General features: G+C 39.0%; 1 protein-coding gene across 19 annotated transcripts in view; it reads right to left on the reverse strand.

The window, feature by feature from the left end:
* The window catches only part of kcnq1.2 (potassium voltage-gated channel, KQT-like subfamily, member 1.2), a 590999-nt gene that overhangs the window by 438038 nt on the left and 131268 nt on the right, over window positions 1–21693 (reverse strand). For 15 of the 19 annotated variants that reach the window (XR_006314489.1, XR_006314490.1, XR_006314492.1 and 12 more), the window contains 5 exons: window positions 18202–18228; window positions 17222–17281; window positions 15166–15283; window positions 2129–2140; window positions 1407–1475 (listed from right to left, as the gene is read on the reverse strand). Coding sequence is in view for 14 of the 19 variants with exons in the window: in XM_043709482.1 (XP_043565417.1) it covers window positions 1407–1475; window positions 2129–2140; window positions 15166–15283; window positions 17222–17281; window positions 18202–18228 (286 nt within the window). In the remaining 5 variants the exon portion in view is untranslated. Of the gene's footprint in view, window positions 1–873; window positions 1304–1406; window positions 1476–2128; window positions 2141–15165; window positions 15284–17221; window positions 17282–18201; window positions 18229–21693 lie in introns of those variants that run through there. The other 4 variants (XM_043709479.1, XM_043709480.1, XM_043709475.1 and 1 more) reach the window with 4 other exon arrangements.

The following is a 21693-nucleotide window of genomic DNA, read 5'->3' on the forward strand; positions in this document are numbered from 1 at the left end:
GCAAGTAATGTAACCCTCTGCCACTACAAGACCTTCTGCACACATCTGCATTGAACACTTAAAGAACTAATTTTATCTCATTACTATCCCAATCTTTTAGGAGCAACCAACATATAATACCGCATTCCTGTCAATGTCTGACCTGCTCCAATTTAGAAATTGACCAGGAATTTGGCATCCAGCATTCCCGTACAGCACAGATGGTGATCTCATTCATTTATGCAAACGTGGTTTGTGCCATAGGATGCAAGTGCAATTTTAATGCTGCAATGCACCATAGTGTGCGCACTGTGAGTCACACACTGTGGAACCAAATGTGGAGAAGTCAAACCTGATGCTTAAAAAGTGCAGTGGAGGTTGCTTGGAAAATGTTCCAGTAAGTTTCTTTCAATTATATTTCAAAATTAATGAAATATTCCTTTGACTCCACAATAATCTTCTCACGAACTGCCACTCTACACTCTGCCACCTTCCTATGATTAATTGATCTTTGTTTTAAACATAAATAATTGTATCAGATGAATACAGAAATTGCTGACTTACTTCCATGCCAAAAAGCTTTACTCCAAATAAACAGACTGATAAGGTTTTAACAAAGCCCAGCCATGGAAGAGGTTAGGCCAACAAAACTGTTTTTCTCCATTGAATGGGGTGACTTGTAATGTGGTACCTTAATCTGTTTAAGTCCTTCATAAAAATGTTATATTTTCCCTCTCATTCATCTTTACTTGCTTTATTCCACGCAACAAATCAAGATGATGAAGACCTTTGAAACTCAAATATCTCCCAAAAAGGAGATTCAATTATTTAAATGTGAATTTGTATAGCTAAACATCAAAAAATTTAAATCATACTCACAATATAAATGGGATGATGCCTTTATGAAATATTAAGTCAAATTAATCTTGAAATTTTCAAGACATTGGTGGCAAATAACAGTATACAGCAAAACAAATATTGTCAGTAGTGGGGCACAAATATACGTGTATAATATACAAATATAACTGCTACATTTTTTAACATATCCAAGGTTAGCTTCTGTTTATAAATATTCAAATTTTAACTAGTTACACACATTTACAGACTAGCTTCAATTGCCTTGCTTTTCATTTATTCCCAATAACAATTATTTTGGAACAACAGTCGAAATTTACAAAAACTAAATGGAATTCAACTTTAAGAAAATCATATTTTCATGAACATTTCCACAGGCCTAAACATATGAAAGTGGAGCACAGTATAACGTTTTAGATTCTTATGTACATAATGAAGGGCTGTAGGTTTTGCTTTGCTGTTAAATGTTCTAGAATCATGTAAGGAAGTACAATATCAAAAAAAAAATAGAAAGATATATCAACATTTGATAGGACCACAAAGCTGGTAATAACACAAAAATCAGTAAATACCTTGTTGAATTGAGTTGCCTTGTTGCCTGTGATTCCAAGACCCTTACATACAAAGGACTTGTCAAGCAGCTGTAAGAGAAAAGTGTTTGTCACATTTTACAATTGCTTCAGTTAACATTTGGAGTACAAAACAGACATCCTGTCTGTGACACTGGCAATGACAATAGGCAATGTGAAGAATTGGCTGCTGGGAATCAATGAGAAATAATGAAACATGGATAGTTAGTGTATCTATATTGTAATATTTATTTAGTTGGATGTCTGTTCAATTTGTGCACAGAGTCATTATATATGTGTAGTTTGACAAGTTTTAACAAATAATCACTGATTCAATTCTATCCTATTTCTGCAACAGGTGGAACAGCAGCTGATCAACTGTCTAACTTAGAAACAAGTACAAATATAAGTTCATCTATAGTAAGTTTAAAAACAAAATACTGATAATATATTTAATAGATTATGGATAAAAAATGATGCATACTACCAACTGAGATACTAAGAATCTAAACCTTAATTATTCCTTAAGTTTTTATACCCTTAGTTCAATGATTTAGTGAATCAATGTGATGCAATCAGGGTTCAACAGATACTGATTAACAAATTTGCATTCCATAAATTACACTGCTCAGACAAAAACATAGAAGGCATAAATCAAGGCATATCAATGATTATATTCCAGTTTTTTTTAATTTAGAAATTATCAAGGGCTAATGGGCACTTACCTGCTGGAATTTCTGTTGGCAAAAAATGAAAAACAAGAATAGAGAAAACCCCATTTAAATTAATTTTTTTGAGAGATACAAATTCTGTGTACTGGTGAACAACAACAGACTACAAAAATATTAAAAATGCAAAGATTTCAACTTTCTCCCAGTTGAGCAAACTATATCCTTGTCAATCACTTTATTTAAATTCCAACACAATAAAAACAACGTCTTAATACACATCACTCACTTCCTATATAATGCTAAAAGAGAAAAGCTAAATAATAAAAATGTTGTTTCTGCTGTTTGGCATGCACATAGTCCTGTTAAGGCTTCATCAAATTGACAGCTCATTTTTAGGTATGCCTGGTGCTGCTTCTTGCATACCCTCCTGCATTTATCATTGAATCTAAGAAAATATATAGACAGAAACATAATTTTGGAATCAGAACTGCAATTAACTAGGCTATCACTTAATGCATAACTTTTAAACAATAAGTCTCATGATTTATAAATCTGTCAAACAAATATTGTTAAATATAAATATTAAACATGTTAAATGTGCTCATGACCTTAACATCAAAAGTATAACATTAATAAAAGCATTGATTATTTTATTTAGTCAATTGTCACAGCACAAATAAATAATTCCTGTGTTTGCCTACATTATTTTGTTCCGTGTTCACAGAAAGTGTATCTGCATGATTGTTACATGCAGCCAGTTCCAATGGTGTCATCCATTGGCAGCACATAACAGTGGGTCCAAAATCATAACTTGCCAGCATCACATAAAGTTAGCCTGCAGCCCTGAAAGAAGTGCATTGTGACAGCAGTTAAGAGTATACCACATTTCTGTGGACCTAGAATTGCATGGAGGCCTAGCTATGGAAAGATAGCTGATTTCTATCTATAAAAGACCTGAGTGAACTACCTGGGTTTCAACTTCTTGGATTCCAAAACCAACAAGCAGCACCTGCCCAAAGTAGACCTCTCATTTCAGCAATATATGCCCAACTAACTTGTATCTTTTAAATGCTATTCCTTTTTTTTTATACCTCCTTGTCCTGTCTCTTTCCACCAACATCTTTGCTCCATCGTTTCACCACTTCAGCCATTTCCAGTATTCTGGGCCGAACCGTGTCTTCTTCACCCTGGCCAGCCAACTCTTCCACACTTGCATCTCCCATAAGATCCCTCTCCAATTCTTCCTTGAACTGCGGCCTAACTGGCCTGTATCCTGCAAGCCCCTCTTCCACCTGGCCAATATTCTTATGACCTAAGACTTTCTCTTTCATCTCCACACTCTCCATTCAAATCAAAAAGTTCCTCTCGCTACTTGCATTGGTCCTAGCTATTCTTGCCTTTTGCGGGAAATGTTGAACTTGTGTTACAGTTTAACTCAAATTCCCTCACTGCTTCATTTCATGCACTGAATACTGTTTCAGTGCCGTTTCCTGCAATTACCCTGAAGTGTAAAATGTCATCTATTTGCTTCCAATTTCAATCCTTCTCTTACCTTCACATGGTTCATTACTCTCCTTTCTTTGGCTTCCTGAGTCCAGTTATAAAACCATGTTACACATTAAAAATGACTTTACTTACTAAGTGGGTTGAACCACAAGATAAGTTATTTTAAAAACTTCATCAGTATTTTAAATGACCAAAACAGCAGCTCTCAAAATGACTGAATATTTACATCGCTTTGTAATTTGCAACATCAATCTGTCAGAAAGGGGTTTTGCTGTCTGAAAGTACTCTGCAAGGGCTATCAACTTAAATAAGTGTGAATGGCTGATCACAAGAGCTCCTCAGGGACATTCAGACACAATCTCTCTTAGGAAGGTGCAGACCGAACCAATAAACTCCATCATATTGGGCAATGTGTTGACTGAGGAGGGAGTTCAACTGACCACGTAATCTAGTTGTTACTAAAAATTGACTTTGAATGAGGGTTCTTCCCATTTGTGTACTATTATTTCATAATTGGCTAGTTTGAGAATGGTGATCAAGCTAAAAGCTTTGTGTTAAACAGACTTCTCAGATATTGCGTCCAGTTCTCAGGCTTCAGAAAATGTTGAAGCTTTATTTGACTGAACTATCATAAGCTTCATTGCAGCTGCCAGTCTCTTAATTGTCAGACTGTCTACCATTTGTGACTGTTTACTGCATTAAGTTTCAACACTGGCATGTCCTTTGCGTTCAGCTGAGCTGTTTGCAACTTTGCCAAGGTACTGTTCATCTCCAACAGATGTAGGCGTACAGCTGACAGCAGATGAGATTTAAGGATGCCAGTGTCTTTCCACTTCCCAATAGTATTGCTGCTCTTACCAGTGAATTGTAATGTTTTACTCTCAGTGTCAAATTGAATTTTTTGGCAGTTTGTTGAGTTTCCTGCTATAGCTTGCCCTGTGTTTGGTCAGCTTTGTGTCAGCATTCCCACTTCACTATCTGATGCCTAGGTGAGCCTTGAATTTCTTCACTTACAGCATTATGTTGTAGATGGGCTGCTCTTCAAGTCTTTCCTCCACTTCTGTGGTTGAATAGATTGCTGACCATTTTCTTCACATGTAATATTCTTCTGTTTCGCTTCAAGTGCTTCTTTACATTTTTCTCCAATTCTATGGCTCTGGTCACCATTGTCATCTATACTTAGATCAGATCTACCCTCAGGTCAGTGAACATTAACCTACTTTACTGACCATCACTGAAAGAACATCTTCTGAAACTCTACAGACTCAGTACACAGGATACAGAAGTATTTGGTGCCACAACCTACAGAGGAACACTGATGGATATGCACAATAAAATGTTATTATGAAGCTTGACAGGAAACCTCTGGTCAATCTCAATGGGTTACAAAGCAAAATCAAATAGAATCAATGACAATGTGTCCCTCCCTGATAAGCTCAATGCATTCTATGCTCGTTTTGAACAGAAAGTCAGTGAAATGATATCACCTGCCCCGCCAGCCTTGGGTGCACCTGTAGTCACAGTCACCACCTTAGACATCTCTCCTTGAGTGTGAACCCATGGTAAGCAACTATCCCAGATGGAGACAACAACTATGCATTAGATCCGGCATGGATGAGCTGGTGGGAGTACTTGCAGACATCATTAAGCTCTCCTTACTACGATATGAGGTTCCCACCTGATTCAAAAAAACCACTGTCATCCCGGTGCCAAAAGAAAATCAGGCAATGTGCTTCAATAATTCCTGCCCATTGGCTCTTACATCTGTAAAGTGCTTTGAGAGATTAGTAATGGCACACATCAACTCCAGCCTCCCAGATTGCCTTGATCCACTACAATTCACCTATTGTCACAATAGGTCCATGACAGATGCCATCTCCCTGGCCATACACTCATCGCTGGAACATCTAGATAACAAGGACACCTACTACTGACTTTAGTTCTGCTTTCAACACATTTCCAACCAAACTCATCTCCAAACTCCAAGACCTAGGACTCTGTTTCCGCTCTGCAACTTGATCATCAGCTTCCTGACCTGCAGACTGCAATCAGTAAGGATAGGTAACAACACCTCCTTGGTAATAATCCTCAAAACCAGTGCCCTTCAAGACTGCATACTCAGCCCCTTACTATACTCTTATACACTCAGAACTGTGTGGACAAATTCAGCTCTAACTCCATTTTCAACTTTGCTAATGGCACCACCATGGTGGGTCAGATCTCAAACAGTAACAAGATAAGAGTAAAGGAAAGAGGTAGAAAGCTTTGTGGTCTGGTATAAAGACAACAATCTCTCACTCACTATCAGCAAAATGAAGGAGCTGGTCATCAACTTCAGGAAGTGGAGTGCAATACACATCCCTGTCTGTATCAATGGTGCTGAGGTGGAGATAATCAAGAACTTCAAGTTCCTAGGAACAAATATCATCAATAATCTATCCTGGCCGATCAAGCCTATGGTCAAGAAAGCAAACCAATGCCTCTACCTCTTCAGAAGATTAAGGAAATTCAGCATGTCCACAATGATTCTCACTAAGTTTTGTAGATGCACCATAGAAAGCGTCCTATCCAGATGCATCACAGTGTGGTACGGCAACTGCTCTGCCCAAGACTGCAAGAAATTACAGAGTTGTGAATCCAACAGTGTCCACTGCGCAAACCAGCTTACGTTCTATTGACAAAAACAGAAATTGCTGTAAAAACTCAGCAAGTCTGGCAGCATCTGTTGAGAAAAATCAGAGTGAATATTTTGAATACGGTGACCCTTCTTCAGAACATAGAATTTCAGAAAAGTTTTTTCCTTCCAATGACTCCACCTATATTTCTCACTGCCTCAGGAAAGCAGCGGACATAATCAGAAATTCTTCTAACCCCAATTATACACTCTTCCGCCCCCTTCCATCAGGCAGAAGATACAAAAGTTTGAAAACACATACCAACCAATCCAAGAACAGCTTCTTCCCTGCGGTTATTAGATTTATGAATAGACCTCTCATATTAGAATTGATACTTTTCTGCACCTTTTCTGTAGCTGTAACATTATATTCTGCATTCTGTTCTATTATCCTGTTGTATTTATATAAGGCATGATTTTCACTATATCATGGTAGTGAGTGTAACAAGGTCAGCCAGGTGGACTTCAGAATATGAGTTCTCATTGGGGCTGTCCTAAATGAGTTACTTTGTTACTTTAATACATCGGTTCATCAATTTTAAAAGTAACTTGGTTAATAGAATTAAATTGGTTACATATATCACTGGAATTAATTACATCTAATTAGGAAATATGAGCAACAGCTTCTATTTATATTGTGCCTGTGACATAGCAAAATGTCATAAGGTGCCTCAAGTGTGCAATCATGCAAATATAGACACCAAACTAAAAAATTAAGTTGGATACTGAAAACCTGGTCAAAGAACTAAGCTTCAAGGTGGATTTCAAAGGAGGAAAGATGGAGGGATCCAAGGAGAATTATCTTTATTAAGTAGGACCCATGGAGATCTACACGCAGCACAACTGTTATATATCTGTTTTTTGTTTGTTTGTTTTTCTTCCCATAACAACCAATGAATAAATGGGCGGCACAGTGGCACAGTGGTTAGCACTGCTGCCTCACAGTGCCAGAGACCCGGGTTCAATTTCCGCCTTAGGCGACTGACTGTGTGGAGTTTGCACATTCTCCCAGTGTCTGCGTGGGTTTCCTCCGGATGCTCCGGTTTCCTCCCATAGTCCAAAAATGTGCAGGTTAGGTGAATTGGCCATGCTAAATTGCCCGTAGTGTTAGGTAAGGGGCAAATATATGGGTATGGGTGGGTTGCGCTTCCACGGGTCGGTGTGGACTTGTTGGGCTGAAGGGCCTGTTTCCACACTGTAATGTAATCTAATCTAATGCTAAACTTCATCCTAAAAGAAATATAACCAGGAGTGTCAGAGCTTCTGCTCACTCTGACAACTGGCTTTCAGGAAGCTGGATCAGGATCAAAGACTCTCCACCTGTAAATAAAAGGTGACTTGGTGACAGGATACTAGCCTTTGTGGAGTTATTTCATGTACACGTGATAATAATAAATCAAATAAAATCAAAACATTAACAAAGTACTCCAGTACCAGTTAGTCACAGGGCTATATTCAAAGCTTGGAAAGCATCATTTCTAGCCTAGACATGGTGACCAGCTCTGTTCATACACTTGTAACTCAACCATGATGCTACATCTTATGGTAAATGTCACAGCGTCCACTGCAACATGAGCAGCAGACAAGCAATGTTTGAGTGCTACAGTGAAATCTCAGGTTACTCCCAAGTAAACTTGGACTGCTTGCACTATGGCTGAAGATTGTGGAAAGAAGGTTTGTGCTATTCCCGTATACCAGCAATCTACCCTCAAACAAATTACTAAGACAGCAGAGGTGACAAACCAGTGGGTAGCAGCGGCCAGGCCATGGAGTGGCAGTAGCTTCTTGCAGTGTGAATTTGGGGTTCTTTAACAATGAAAACAGCATTAATCCTCTCACCACTGCAACTGTGCCAGTATCCTTGCTGCTGGCTGTCATCAAGCTAGCCTAGACAGATGCTATATATAGTGAGCAGGTGCAGTATGCAGTGTGATCTTGTAGACCCAGAGTTGATTAAGCAAGGGCATCTGCTGTCTCCTCCATTGAAATTCAACAGCATTCTATCAGCCATGCTCCAGCAACTGGTCTAATGCTGCCTTGCAGTACTTGGTTAAAAATCACAACACCAGGCTATAGTCCAACAGGTTTATTTGGAAGCACTAGCTTTTGGAGCGCCGCTCCTTCATCAGGTGGTTGTCACAACGAAAGCTAGTGCTGCCAAATAAACCTGTTGGACCATAACCTGGTATTGTGTGATTTTTAACTTTTCACATATCAGTCCAACACCGGCATCTCGAAATCATCACAGTACTAGGATAAACAAAGGCACAGCGAAGATGGCTACTGATGGAATGAGAGGTGATTCCTTGGTTTTTGCATGTAGATTAGCAAGCTTTGCTTTACAAATTTTATTTGGAATATTTATTTCATCATGACTTACATTTTTACATTCTGGTCAAGCTGGCACTGTGGTCAGTGAGAAAGTGAAAGCAATGTGTTGGAGGACTTTTGGTGTGTTGGTGAATGTGGGGTTGAGGTTCTTGGTATCACACTCAGTTTAGTTCTTTATTGAAAACCTGTGCAGAAGAAGTTTGACAGGGTGCATCTCCCTTTCTTTACTTCCTCATCACCAGTGCATGTCTCTCCTCCTCTTTGTTGTTCAAGCTGGTGACAAAAACTGTCATGATTTCAAAGTTCTGCAGTATGCAGCCAACTTAGCACTTGCGCTGCCAAGTACTGTAGGGCTCAAAGAAAGCTATCCAAGCAACAGATATGTTGTTTCAATATGCCAGTGGTCTGTTCAATCACATTTTATATAGCAGCATGGTATTTTTTGCATTCAAGTGCACAGTCAATATGAGTCATGTCAGCAGCAGATACCTCACCACCTGTAGTCAGCTTTTTGATTGTTTTGGGGCAGCACAGTGACTTGCTGCAGACTGAAGGTAGCATGACAGCTGTGTTTCTATACAGTAGTGGATTTACATTCACCTCACACATAAAAGGTCTCTGGTTTAGAAATATTTGATCTGACTGTTGCCAAGATACTAGACACTGTCCTACATGATCTGCTGTCTATGGCCACAGCCTGTTTGGATGTTGAGTGAATGGAATCCCTTTAGGTTCCAATAGAGGGCAGAGGTGATATATGCAGCCAATACACCCTACACCTGCAACCCTAATACACCCCTCTCTCACTCAATCTGCAACTGCTCTCAAAAAGATTTTAAAAAAATTACATCTCAATGAAGAGGGGCTCAGTGATATTCCTTCACAATAATAGACAGCAAATTGCAAAATGTTGCAAATACGCCCACTCTAATCTGGAAGGAGCTAAATGCAGAGAGGTTTATCACAATGGTCACTTTCACAGCAACTAGCAACGTGATGCTTGCCTGCTGTAAGGTAATGGTTTTGGCTGCAGCCAGTCGTAAATTTCAGTGAAAACATCCTTACGAAATGGAATCTTTTCACACGTATTCCTTGCTAAGGTTCAGTTAAAATTGTTTCCTAAACATTTGCAGTGGATAAACCCCTTTCGATGAGAACTCTTCACCCCTCCTCTTGCTTCCGTTAAAGTGACCTGTCCTGATTTACATGGCCCCGTTTATTCACCAATTTGGGCATTATTCCAAGCTAGTTCACCCAAGTCTGGGAATAGCTGATTCATACAGAAGTCTCAAAGTCAGCAAAAATATCAATCAGTATCTCCCTCATGTCTGCCTGTGAAATTTACAACTTTAAACAGCTAAGGAAAGCAGCAACCAGTTACTGAGCCATAGTAACAACTAGAAGAAATCAACCAACAATAAAATTGTAGATAGACGGGGATTCTTTTAAATTGTGCTGCTCGGGTTATTAATCTGTTAAATGCATGTTCAGTTGTGCAAGATTGAGAGATAGCATTAGCCAGCATATTGAGCTCCAAGTACTCGCATCAAATCAATACTGTGTGCGCTGATTGGCATCATGATCTGCCCTGCATACTTTTGGTGGTCATTCACTGTGCTTGCACTAATGTCTCACAGTATGGCATTGTGTTATTCACTCCAAAAATATATATACCATATTTTCCATCTACAGAATATTCATACTTGACCATTGTAATATAAAGTGATGTCAGATACACAATCATATTAGGGAGGAGTAGAGCTGCCCATAAACTTGTTATTTATCTTTATTTCTTATCTAATACCAATGGAAAGACAAATATTAGGAAAACAGAAATTTCAGTAAAGAAAGCTCAGACCCAAATACTAATCTCACTTTTCCTTGCAAGGGGTTAAAATGTTGCTATTTTATTCTTTGCTTTTTGTAAAATCATAATCATTTCAATCTTTGCTACAAATCACTTAACCAGTGACCAGTGACACTGCATATAAATGTCTGTTTATGCTTTAATTAATTCAATACTTGTTCAAGAACAGTATACCCAGGAAAATGTAAATTATTTTACATTATTGATACTGGTATTGGACACATTGCACATTCAATTATCAATGTAGGAGCCAAATATTTAGTTTTCACTTGTTAATTTTCTTTCAGTATTTGGTAAATAAAAATCTAATAGAAAACGACAATTAATATTAATCAAGGCACATGGGTCACATTTTAGAACAAAGGAAATAGGAAAATCCAATGGAAGAATTTTGTTGAATGTTTTATTTCAGATCTTTCTGTCACAATTATATGGGGGTCTGTCTAGTTATTGGATACTTCAAATGCATGTGAATGTAGTCTTGTACAAGTAAGAGATGTCTTTGGTTTGTTTGTTGGATAGAGTGAAACTCCAATGTTTGTTTGCTTCTTCTTATGCTACTGTACAGAACCAGACTGCCCTAGTGACAATAAATGTATATAAAGATATCTTTATGAATAAAGTAAATTTTTGAAAAACAAGTTGTGGCATTGAGGTTGGATATCGGAGTATTTTTTCACTTTGAATTTCTAGTAATCATGTATACTGAGACAGAGATGTACAGAGGCTCTTTCCACCCAACCCAACAATGTATCTTAAATCTGTCTTAAAGATTACTTCCTATTCCAGCAGTATGTTTTTCTTCCCCAAACTATACATCACCATGGCCATTCTGAATGAGGTTAAATGAAGAAATTACTTCCTGAATATTCCTGTTGCTTCATTTAGATTTAGAATTAGAATTGGGATGCCTACAGTGTGGAAACAGACCCTTCGGCCCAAGAAGTCCACACCGACCCTCCAAAGAGTATCCCTCCCAAACTCATTCCCCATTACTCTACATTTATCCCTGACTAATGCACCTAACCTACACATCCCTGAACACTGCAGGCAATTTAGTATAGCCATTTCACCTCACCTGCACATCTTTGGATTGTGGAAGGAAACCGGAAGAAACCCATGCAGACACAGAGAGAATGTGTAAACTCCACACAGACAGTAGTCCAATGTCTGCAAATTGAATCTAATTCTTGAAGTTGTCAGGGCAAAGACCTAACCTACTTTGTCCAATAACGTCAACAAGTTACTGTTTTGTTCCTGAAATGACTCTCCGTCATATTAAAGAAAAAACTTACTGGATGTGACTACATTCACTTACTGTCACATCCTCAGGATAGCCTAAACACTTTCAAAGCAATAAATTATTTTTGAAGAGTAGTTGTTGTTAGACATCACTGCTCTATGTCATACCTCACTGGCATAGCACACCGCAAATCAAATCCCACTATTCCTAGAGTCGTCACAAAAAGTAAAGATTTTATAAAAGTACACAACATTGCTCAATTTAACCACCTTTTACTCCAAGGCTATCAGAAAGAATTACTATTTATTACAAATAAATTAAATCACACACTCACACTCATTGGCATCCCTTGCACCTGTTCCATCTTGAAAAGCTCATTGTGCCCCAAACAAGGACTGTGAGCCTTGAGCTGTCAGGCACAGCTCTTGACATTTGCCATGAACATAGCAGACAGGGGCAAAACAGTGCCATGCTTTGCAGGCAGGCTTCTGAGATACCTGCTTGATCAGGATGGTACCTAGGAGCAGCAGTGAAGGCCACAACATCAGACCATGCCAGTCTGCCTCAAGGTTGCCATCCTGGTTAAAGCAGTATCAGTCATGTAGAGGAATGTCCAGTACTTTAGGAAGCAGATCAATGTCCTTCTCCACTTCACCAGGGAAGCTGAACCAACCTCTTTCTGATTCATCACACTCACTCTGTCTCTGCTACTGTACCCACCTCTCACCAAGTCTCATGATCTACTGCTCTCACTATTGCCTGCCACATCTTCCCATGTACTCTCATTCACCCTATCCTGTCTGCAAGCCCTGTCTCCTTACTCACTTGGGTCACCTCCCCTCCTGCACCACTTTCATCTCCTCTAATATCTGTCTTTCTCTCTCATTCCAGAAGGCAAACAGTTGACAATAGTCAGAAAGAGTCAAGATGGATGTTTGGCTACCTGACATTAGGCTTCTCACTCCTTAAGAGCAGAGGATTCCCACTCTGATAGCCCAAGCAGGGACTAGGTTGATATCAGAGGCTTATTACGCAAGGAATCTCTGAGTGAAGGTCATTCCCCTTAATTGACTGAGGGCTGCTGACAATCACAACAAACTTTAGATTCACACTAAATGGCTCAACAAAACAGCAGTGATATGTGCCTGGTACCTCTGGCTGAGTGAACAAAGCATAAAAAGGCAAAGTAAGCCAATTCAAAGCAGAGATGCTATGACTCAGGGTGGGCGAGTGCAATGAGAGCAAGCAAAGAGCTTGGAGATGCAGCCTGGTTGAGTCCATGAGCTGGGTGTGTGTGCCCCTGAGAATCTCACCACGCCATTTGTGAAATGCATTAAAGATAGAGTGAAATATTTTTGATGTCAAGATAGGTCGCACCATATTTCTCATGCTATTCTGCCACACATCTCACACATCAGTCTGGCTCCTATGAGATTCCACTCACTTTACACCTGTCAGACAGCAAAACATGACTGCAAAAGCTCATTAATTCAATCAACAATCAGGTGAAGAGAATGCGACTCACTTTAGCCACCAAGAAAACAAAAAATAAAATGAGATGGGAAATATGCTTGCTGATTGTGTAGGTGTGCGTGCGTGCATGTTTCTTGGAGATGTTCTCTGAAACTTCTATCCAAGGCCCCAAAGGATCCTTCCACAGCCAGCAGAGGTTTTCCTGTACCTCCAAACACCTCATCTACTGTGTCTGTTGCTCTCAATGTGGTCTCCTCTACATTGGGAAGACAGGACACCAACTTGCATAACGTTTCAGAGAACATCTCCAGGACACGTGCACTAAACAACCTCACTGCTCCGTGGTGGACCACTTCAACAGCCCCTCCCACTTGGCCAAGGACATGTAAGTCACGGGCGCCCTCAACTGCCAAATCTGAGCCACCCGACAACTGAAAGAAGAAAACCTCATCTTCTGCTTGGGACCTTCCAACCACATGGAATCAATGTCGATTTCACCAGTTTCCCCATCCCCCACCTTATCTTAGATCCAACCTTCCAACCCGACACTACTCTCTTGACTTGTCCTGCCTGTCCATCTTCCTTCCCACCTATCTGCTCCACCCTCCACTCTGACCTATCACCATCACCTCCCACCTTCATTTGGCTCTCGCATTCCAAGCTAATGTCCCCCCAGCCCCACATGCCTCCCATTTATCTCTCAGCCCCCTTGGGCACTCCCCACATTCCTGATGAAGGGCTTATGCTCAAAACATTGACTCTCCTGCTCCATAGATGCTGCCTGACCTGCTGTGTCTTTCCAGACCACATAAGGACAGCAGTTTCCTTCCCTAAGGGATAGGACATTTAAGAACATTAATGATTTTTCGAACAATCAACAATGGTTTCATGGTCACCATTGGACTTTTAGGTCCAGATTTTTTATTGAATTTAATTCTACCAACCACCATGGGATTCAAACTCAGGTCCCTATAACATTACTCGGGTTTCTGGATTAATAGTCCAGCGATAACACGACTAGGCCATCATCTCCCTCCTAAATGGTTATGAAGATTGTCATCTGAAAGACTGTCAAGAAGTGAAATTGCCTGCCTTCCATGCCCGAAATCTTCAAAACCTAGCCATTCATTGTTGGAATTTTATGCTAAATATGGAAGTAAGAAAAAGTTCCAAGCAGCCTCTAGATTCATCCACCAGCTTCAAGAGACAGCTAAGCTGTCATGTCCATGCCACTGCAGCCTACCTATCCAGTTGCACTCTAACAGACATAGAAGGGGGCAATCCAAATGAAATGGTACCAGATTGTCAGTAACAATTTTCAGCCAGTCAACAACATGGGAACATTGCTGTGGATAGAAAAGAATGGAATGCTTCATCTGCCTCAAGTCAAAGTTACTGATATTAATCGAGGGAAACATGACAGGTAAGTTGTGCACAGTAAAATCCCACAAGCACCAATGAATCACATAATCAGTTTTGGTGACATTGGTCGGGAAAGAATTCTTATTTTTCTCTTTGCATGTCACATGGTTTTTCTCATTCCGCTTTGTGAATGTATTGTTCACAGAATTACTTCAAGATATCTTTCCTCAGCTATGAAACTTAACAATGATTCGACTTCAACTGACTTTTCTTCAACAATCAAAACCAGGGCATGAAAGGAGCAAAGAGATTTTCTATCTCCTTCCTTTGCCATTGCCATTTCCTTGTGAGTATCTGACTTTCTGACATATTTTTTCCCTCAATCTTAAATTTGATATTATATGGTCAAATTGCAGGTACATAAAGAATCAGAGCACAATATTATTTAAGATTTGTGATCTAGTTTTATTCATATGCTTATGTTGGAAAACTTCTGCATACAGTTGTCAAAAAGTTAACTGTTTTCAAGAGACCATTAACTTCAAAACTGTCGCCAGCTAATCTAGTGCAGAGATCAAAAGATGGCAGTTTAGATTGGCAAAAATTACATGGAATTAAAATCTGTCTGAACTTACTGTAACACATCTGTCACCACAGGCAATGGTGATTCTTCACCCATCAAATCCATTTCATCAGTGAAGCTGTTGGTCCGTGAAATATCATTTGGGTTTTCTTCAGTAGCACTTTTTCTCACTTTTAAAATAAATGGCATCAGAAAAATAAATATATTAAATCAATTGAGACAAATACTTACATTCAATATAACTAAGTTACAGAACCTACTTCAGAAAGGTGGCAAGAAAAAGCCAGGGAACTATAGACCGGAGAGCCTGATGACAGTGGTGGTAAATTGTTGGAGGGGATTCTGAGGGATAGGATTTACATGCATTTGGAAAGGCAAGGACTGATCAGGGATAATCAACATGGTTGGGTGTGTGGAAAATCAGATCTCACTCGGGTGATTGAGTTTTTTGAAGAATTGACAAAGAAAATTGATGAAAGCAGAGCAGTAGACATTGTTTATATGAACTTCAGCAAGGTATTCAACAAGGTCCCACATGATAGACTGGTTAGCAGCATTAGATTACATGGGATGCAGAGGGAGCTCGACAATTGGATACAAAATTTGCTTGAAGATAGGAGACAGACAGTAGTGTGGAGGATTGTTCTTCGACTTAAGATCTGTGATCAGTGGTGTGCCGCAAGGATCAATGCTGAATCCCACTGCTTTTTGTCAGTTATATAAATGATTTTGACATGAATATAGGAGATATGGTTAGTAAGTTTGCTAATTACAGCAAAATTGGTGGTATAGTGGACAGTGAAGAAGGTTATCTTACTACAACAGGATCATGATCGGATGGGCCAACAAGCCGAGGAGTGGCAGATGAAGATTAATTTAGATAAATGTGAGATGCTGCATTTTGATAAGGCAAATCAGGGTATGGCTTATACAGTTAATGGTAGGGACCTGAGGAATGTTGATAAACAAAGAGACCTAGGGATGCATGCAAATTTCCTTGACAGTTGCAGGTAGACAGGGTGGTGAACATAGCATTTGGTACGCTTGACTTTGTTGGTCAATGCGATTGACTACAGAAGTTGGGACATCATGTTGCAGCTGTACAGGGTATTAGTGAGGCCATGTTTGGAATACTGCATACAATTCTAATCTCCCTGCTACAGAAAATATGTCGTCAAACTTGAGCGGGTGCAGAAAAGATTTACAAGAATGTTGCTAGGCTTATAGGGTTTGAGCTATAGAGAAAGGTTGAATAGGCTGAGGCTGTTTTCTCTGGAGCATCAGAGGCTGAGGGATGACCTTACAGAGGTTTATAAAACCATGAGGGGTATGGATAGGGTGAATACCCAAGGTCTGTTTTCCCCAAGGTAAGGGAGTCCAAAACTAGAGGGTATTAGTTTAGGGTGAGAGGTGAAATATTTAAAAGGAAGCTGAGGGCAATCATTTCATGCAGAGGGTGGTGCATGTATGGAATGAGATGCCAGATACAGTTTTGAAATTTAAAAAGCATCTGGTTGGATACATGAATAGGAGTGTTTTCGAGGCACATAGGTCAAATACTGACAAATGGGACTAGATCAGTTCAGGATATCTGGTCGACATGGACAAATTGTACTTAAAGGTCTGTTTCCGTGCTGTATTACTCTCTGACCCTATAAGCCAATCAGAGGTCAACAGTGAGGACAAGCTTTTTCACAAGGTTGTGCATTGTATTTTGGTTCACCAAAGGTATCCCATGTTTAATATAAATGCACATAGATTATTCTCTTAGTTTGCAATCTAACAATGGTAATTGAAGATAACCAAATTTTTAAAACATTTACAGTATTATGAATAAAATAATCTAATCTAATCACAAGGATATTAAACTCCAATTGAAAATTTTGTTTTTGGTAACAGCTCACAAGAAAGTAAGCAGTAGAATGCAACACATTTAAAGTCAACACATTAAAGTGATATTACTGCATTAGAGTTATATACAACAGAAATTATTAAATATTGCAAAAGTCTAATATTAAAGTGTGTGAACTATATAGACACATGTTCGCCTCTTGAAACAAAGACTGTTTTATTCAACAAAAACTGATCTTCAGAGAATTGTCTTGTACCTGGTGATGAGGGACAGCTTGAGGTACAGATGGTTAAGGAAGACCAGGAAAGCTGTTGACCTGCATGCAAAAAGCCAAAGCAAGGCAGAAATCACAAGCAAGGTGTAAAACAAAATAATTAATCTCAATCAAAAAGGGAAGACAAATATGCAGCATTGTTTAATATGGGCCAGGTAAGACATTACGGCTTGTTTGTGCCAAGGTTGGCAAGAGCTTCACTAGTGGAAAGTTATTTAAAGTGCGAGAGTTAGATGAAAGGATAAGACTCAGGTCAAGCTAACGTTATTCAAATAAAGACATTAATAAATTGATAGTTGAGAATATAAAAATTACTTCAAGAATCAATGGAATTTATGAATCAAGTTTTGTAAAGTCCTCATAATAAAAATTGCATCGAGTAAGTTCTTGGATCTTTGTACATAATAAATCATTTACTAGCACATATTAATCAAGGAACAGACAATGACTGCTTATTATACATGCTTAAGTGAATCGCTTGGTTTGGGAGTTGCACAATGGAAACAAATGCTTAGACTGTCATTGACAAAGCTCATTCTGCATTCAAAGCAGACAGGAAGCGAGACAGATGAGTGTGCGATAACACTGACATTCATTAACAAGTATTACCCCCAAAATAATGCTGCATTTATCTCAAGCCGCTGATTTCAGAAATGAATTATTAATGGAGCATGAAGAAGCCAAACAGATTAGTGAACAATTATATACTGTAACAACAGCAGGCACCAATAATAATATGCAAATGCATAATCGAAACAATGAGAAAAGCACTAAAATCAACCATCTGTTTAATTTTCCACACTCCATAAGAGAATTAAATGGAGAAGGAATAAGCATTGATGAGAACTGATGGGGAAAATTATATATGGAAAACAGAGTCGAGACAAAAGTAAAATTAATTCCTCAACAATCACGGTTCAGACTACAGGATTTGAATAGTGATTACTTTAAAGCAGACTTACCAGATTGTCTAAACATCCTTGTAAAACCTGACAAAGCAGAAAAAAGGCAAGCGTGTGAGATTATTTCTGACTTTCAGTCTCATTACAATCCAGCTGATTCAGTCCTTTTGCTAACAAATATCTATGACTTAAAGGTTTCAAGAACAATTGAAAAAAGTTTTACTGAAAAAAACCTCATGCAACAAGTACAAGTCAGCTAAAACAATAAGTTACCATTCATCAAACCTGTCAAAAGTACTGATCTAATGCTAAATAGATGAGCACACATTGTAGTTTTGTAAAACTAATGGGGCAAACAGTGAAGATAACATTTTTGACAAGTGGACTATCTTGCTGTTCATAAAATAGCCAGTCAATTTTAATCCTACTTGATTATCAGAGACTGGCTGAGAGGGAAGTTAAGGTCACTCAGGAACTGAACCTACTGTCATCTTTTTCAACCAGTTGTTCTGCTCAGGTAGGAAAGACAATGCCTAGAAAATGGGAGATATCCTTCCTTAAATACATAGGTTGGCCTCCAATGATAGCATAGAGACCAGACTGATGTTTCATCCTAAGGCTTATGAGGAGAAACTTGTATGACTTTCTGACTAGGTAAAGCTAGTGGGTAGAATAGCTGGGATGAAAAGGGGCCCAAGCAGATTAAGTTTTTAAAACGTGTCTATAGCAAAAGGAGCTCCGGTCAGTAATTTACTTGAACATTAGAGATCTCTCAATTGGTTCACACAGAGGTACCAGCCACCAAACGTATACCCTGCCCAATTGCAATTTGCCATTGATTCCAGGTGAGTTACCAACGGAGGGCATATGGATGGGGTCTGGATAATAAAATTGCCTAAGCATCACTCTGGCAGAATTAAGGATAGTTTACTGTTTCTTTGATTTCCCACTTACAATTCTCACCTTAAGTTAAAAATCAAGGCTCATGATTGTCAGGATAAAGTAACAGCTCATGTTTTATTTACTGATTTGTCATGGAATTGACAAAATAAACTAAAATAAAGTGACAAAGTTGAAGCAGGCAAGAAGGCTGAAATATATAATCTGGGGTAACTCTCCAATGTAGCACTATCATTTTGAATAAGAACCTGTTTAGATGGTCCAATTGGATGTAAAAGAGCTCATGCAATTAGTCAAAAAAAAAGCAGACATTCCTAACATTTAAAAATACACATTCTAATCTCTCCTTCAATTTGTTTTTAATCAACACACCAAATCGGTGTTCACTCATCACTGTTTGCACTTAACAACTTGAAAATAAAATCTAATCAATTATAATCTTGAATGTCCTGTCACACCCGTACACTTCTAGCTGTGCTGAAAACGTTTCACTTAATAATCATGCTTTATGAGCATTTTAGCTCACTACCCTGTGTGAGATGTTACTCTACATGAAGGTGTTGCCACTGTCCTTATAAAGTGTAGAAAACTACAGGAACTGGTTGATCCAGTGTGTAGAACAAAACAATTTGCTGATCTAATGGAAGAGCCTCTTGTAATTAACAAGATATAATTTATCACATGTTAGTAACTGGTTACAGGTTACACTGACAAAGATATTGTTGCAGATTTTGAGGAGAGACCAGATGTTAGGTCTCACTCTTTCAAGATCCTAAACTAGGAAAAAGTGAGGATTGTAGATGCTGGAGATATGAGTTGAGTGTGTGGCACTGGAAAAGCTCAGCAGGTCAGGCAGCATCCGAGCAGTAGAATCAACATTTTGGGCAAAAGCCGTTCATCAGGAAATGGATGAAGGGCTTTTGCCCGAAACGTCGATTCTCTTGCTCCTCAGATGCTGCCTGACCTGCTGTGCTTTTCCAGCGCCACACTCTCGACCAAGACCCTAATCTGTCTGCCCCCAAATTTATATGACATCATTGTGGGTGGCAATTGAACACTCCTCAGTGTTAACTCTTTCAGAGCCACAAACAATAAATCTAACTATAACCTTGTGTGACTTGTAACATTCTGACTAATCAATGCTGCAGTTTTTTTCCACTGTTTTCAAGGGCCTATTTATAGACTACCCAAAGAATACTATTTACAATAGGAATGACCCACTGTAAACCTAGAAAAGATACTATTCCGACTGAAAGCATAGTTTCAGATTCTTGCCCCAATTCTTTACTAGTTCTTCCTATAGGTATGGTTGCCTGCTGGAATCACAGGATTGTAGGTTACTCCAGTGTTACAATTGTGAATAAAATAAACACTTTTAAATTTATTCAGCATGTTTAGCAACGTCAGAGCATCACAAAATGCTTTATATCCAAAGAGTTAGATAGATTTACTGTCACCAATCCTTTTTGTTAGTATTAGTCGAAATTACTGACCAAGTGGGAAATCATGTCCCTACAAAGTCTTCAGCAGAAGAGAAATTCGGTCTTGATAGTTAGTTATATTGCATCTGAAATACATAATGTGTTCCTGCGCAACATCAGTTTATGCCTAAGTGTAAGTACAGATTACTGTCACTGAAATATTATGGTACACAATTTGGAGATAACGAAACAACTGGTTAATTACTCCCAGGAACAGTCCTTTGTATTCTGTTGGGTGGGACATATCTCATGATGTTACTTAACCTTCTCAGGTAGGAAATGTTTTATTAAATATCGCCTCCATCACACCCAAACTGCACCACCTCCCGCACTCCTCCCCCCCACCCTTTAATTCTGTTTATTAAAGTATTTATAAAATTGTTTCAAACAAAAGTTCACCACTTTCCCATCCTCTCCTGGAGAATCTGACTTTATAAACAACCGATGACTCATTTGGGTTGAAAGTCTGCTACTGGAGGATAAAACATTCTGGACCAATCCATTGCTAAACTGTAATGTTGGTGAATCATTGATTTTCCAAATGTCCTTTGCAGATGCTTCCATATTACTGCTTAAACTTTCCTCTCCAGTGGATGATCTTTAGTTTACTCAACTTGAGACAGAGTAGATAAATATATTTCTGAAATAAATAGTATTCTTTCTTTTATGTTTTAAAAAAGTCCACTCACATGTAATCGTTCTATGTGCTCTTGTGGTTAGCATTGTCATTTTATCAGATTCAATCATATACAATATAACTGTTTGGTACTGCTTCTCATTGATAGCTGAATTGATTATATCAAGAGTCTACTACCAACTCCTGTTGGCTGTGGTGTTAAGGATATCCAGTGAGTAGACTTTGATGATTAATCCACAGTTGGAAGACAGTAGAATAATCCCTGAAGAGAAAATGAGGTCTGCAGATGCTGGAGATCAGAGATGGAAATGTGTTGCTGGAGAAGCGCAGCAGGTCAGGCAGCATCTAGGGGACAGGAGAATCGACGTTTCGGGCATTAGCCCTTCTTCTATAGGACAGGCCAAACAGAGAACAGCCAGGGAATTCCTGGAGGCATGGCACTCATCCACAGATTCAATCAATAAGCACATTGACCTGGACCCAATATACTGGCCACTGCAGCGGACAGCTGGAACTGACAACCGGAAGCGGCAG

The sequence above is a fragment of the Chiloscyllium plagiosum genome, chromosome 19, assembly GCF_004010195.1.
Source record: "Chiloscyllium plagiosum isolate BGI_BamShark_2017 chromosome 19, ASM401019v2, whole genome shotgun sequence".
Lineage (NCBI taxonomy): Eukaryota > Metazoa > Chordata > Chondrichthyes > Orectolobiformes > Hemiscylliidae > Chiloscyllium > Chiloscyllium plagiosum.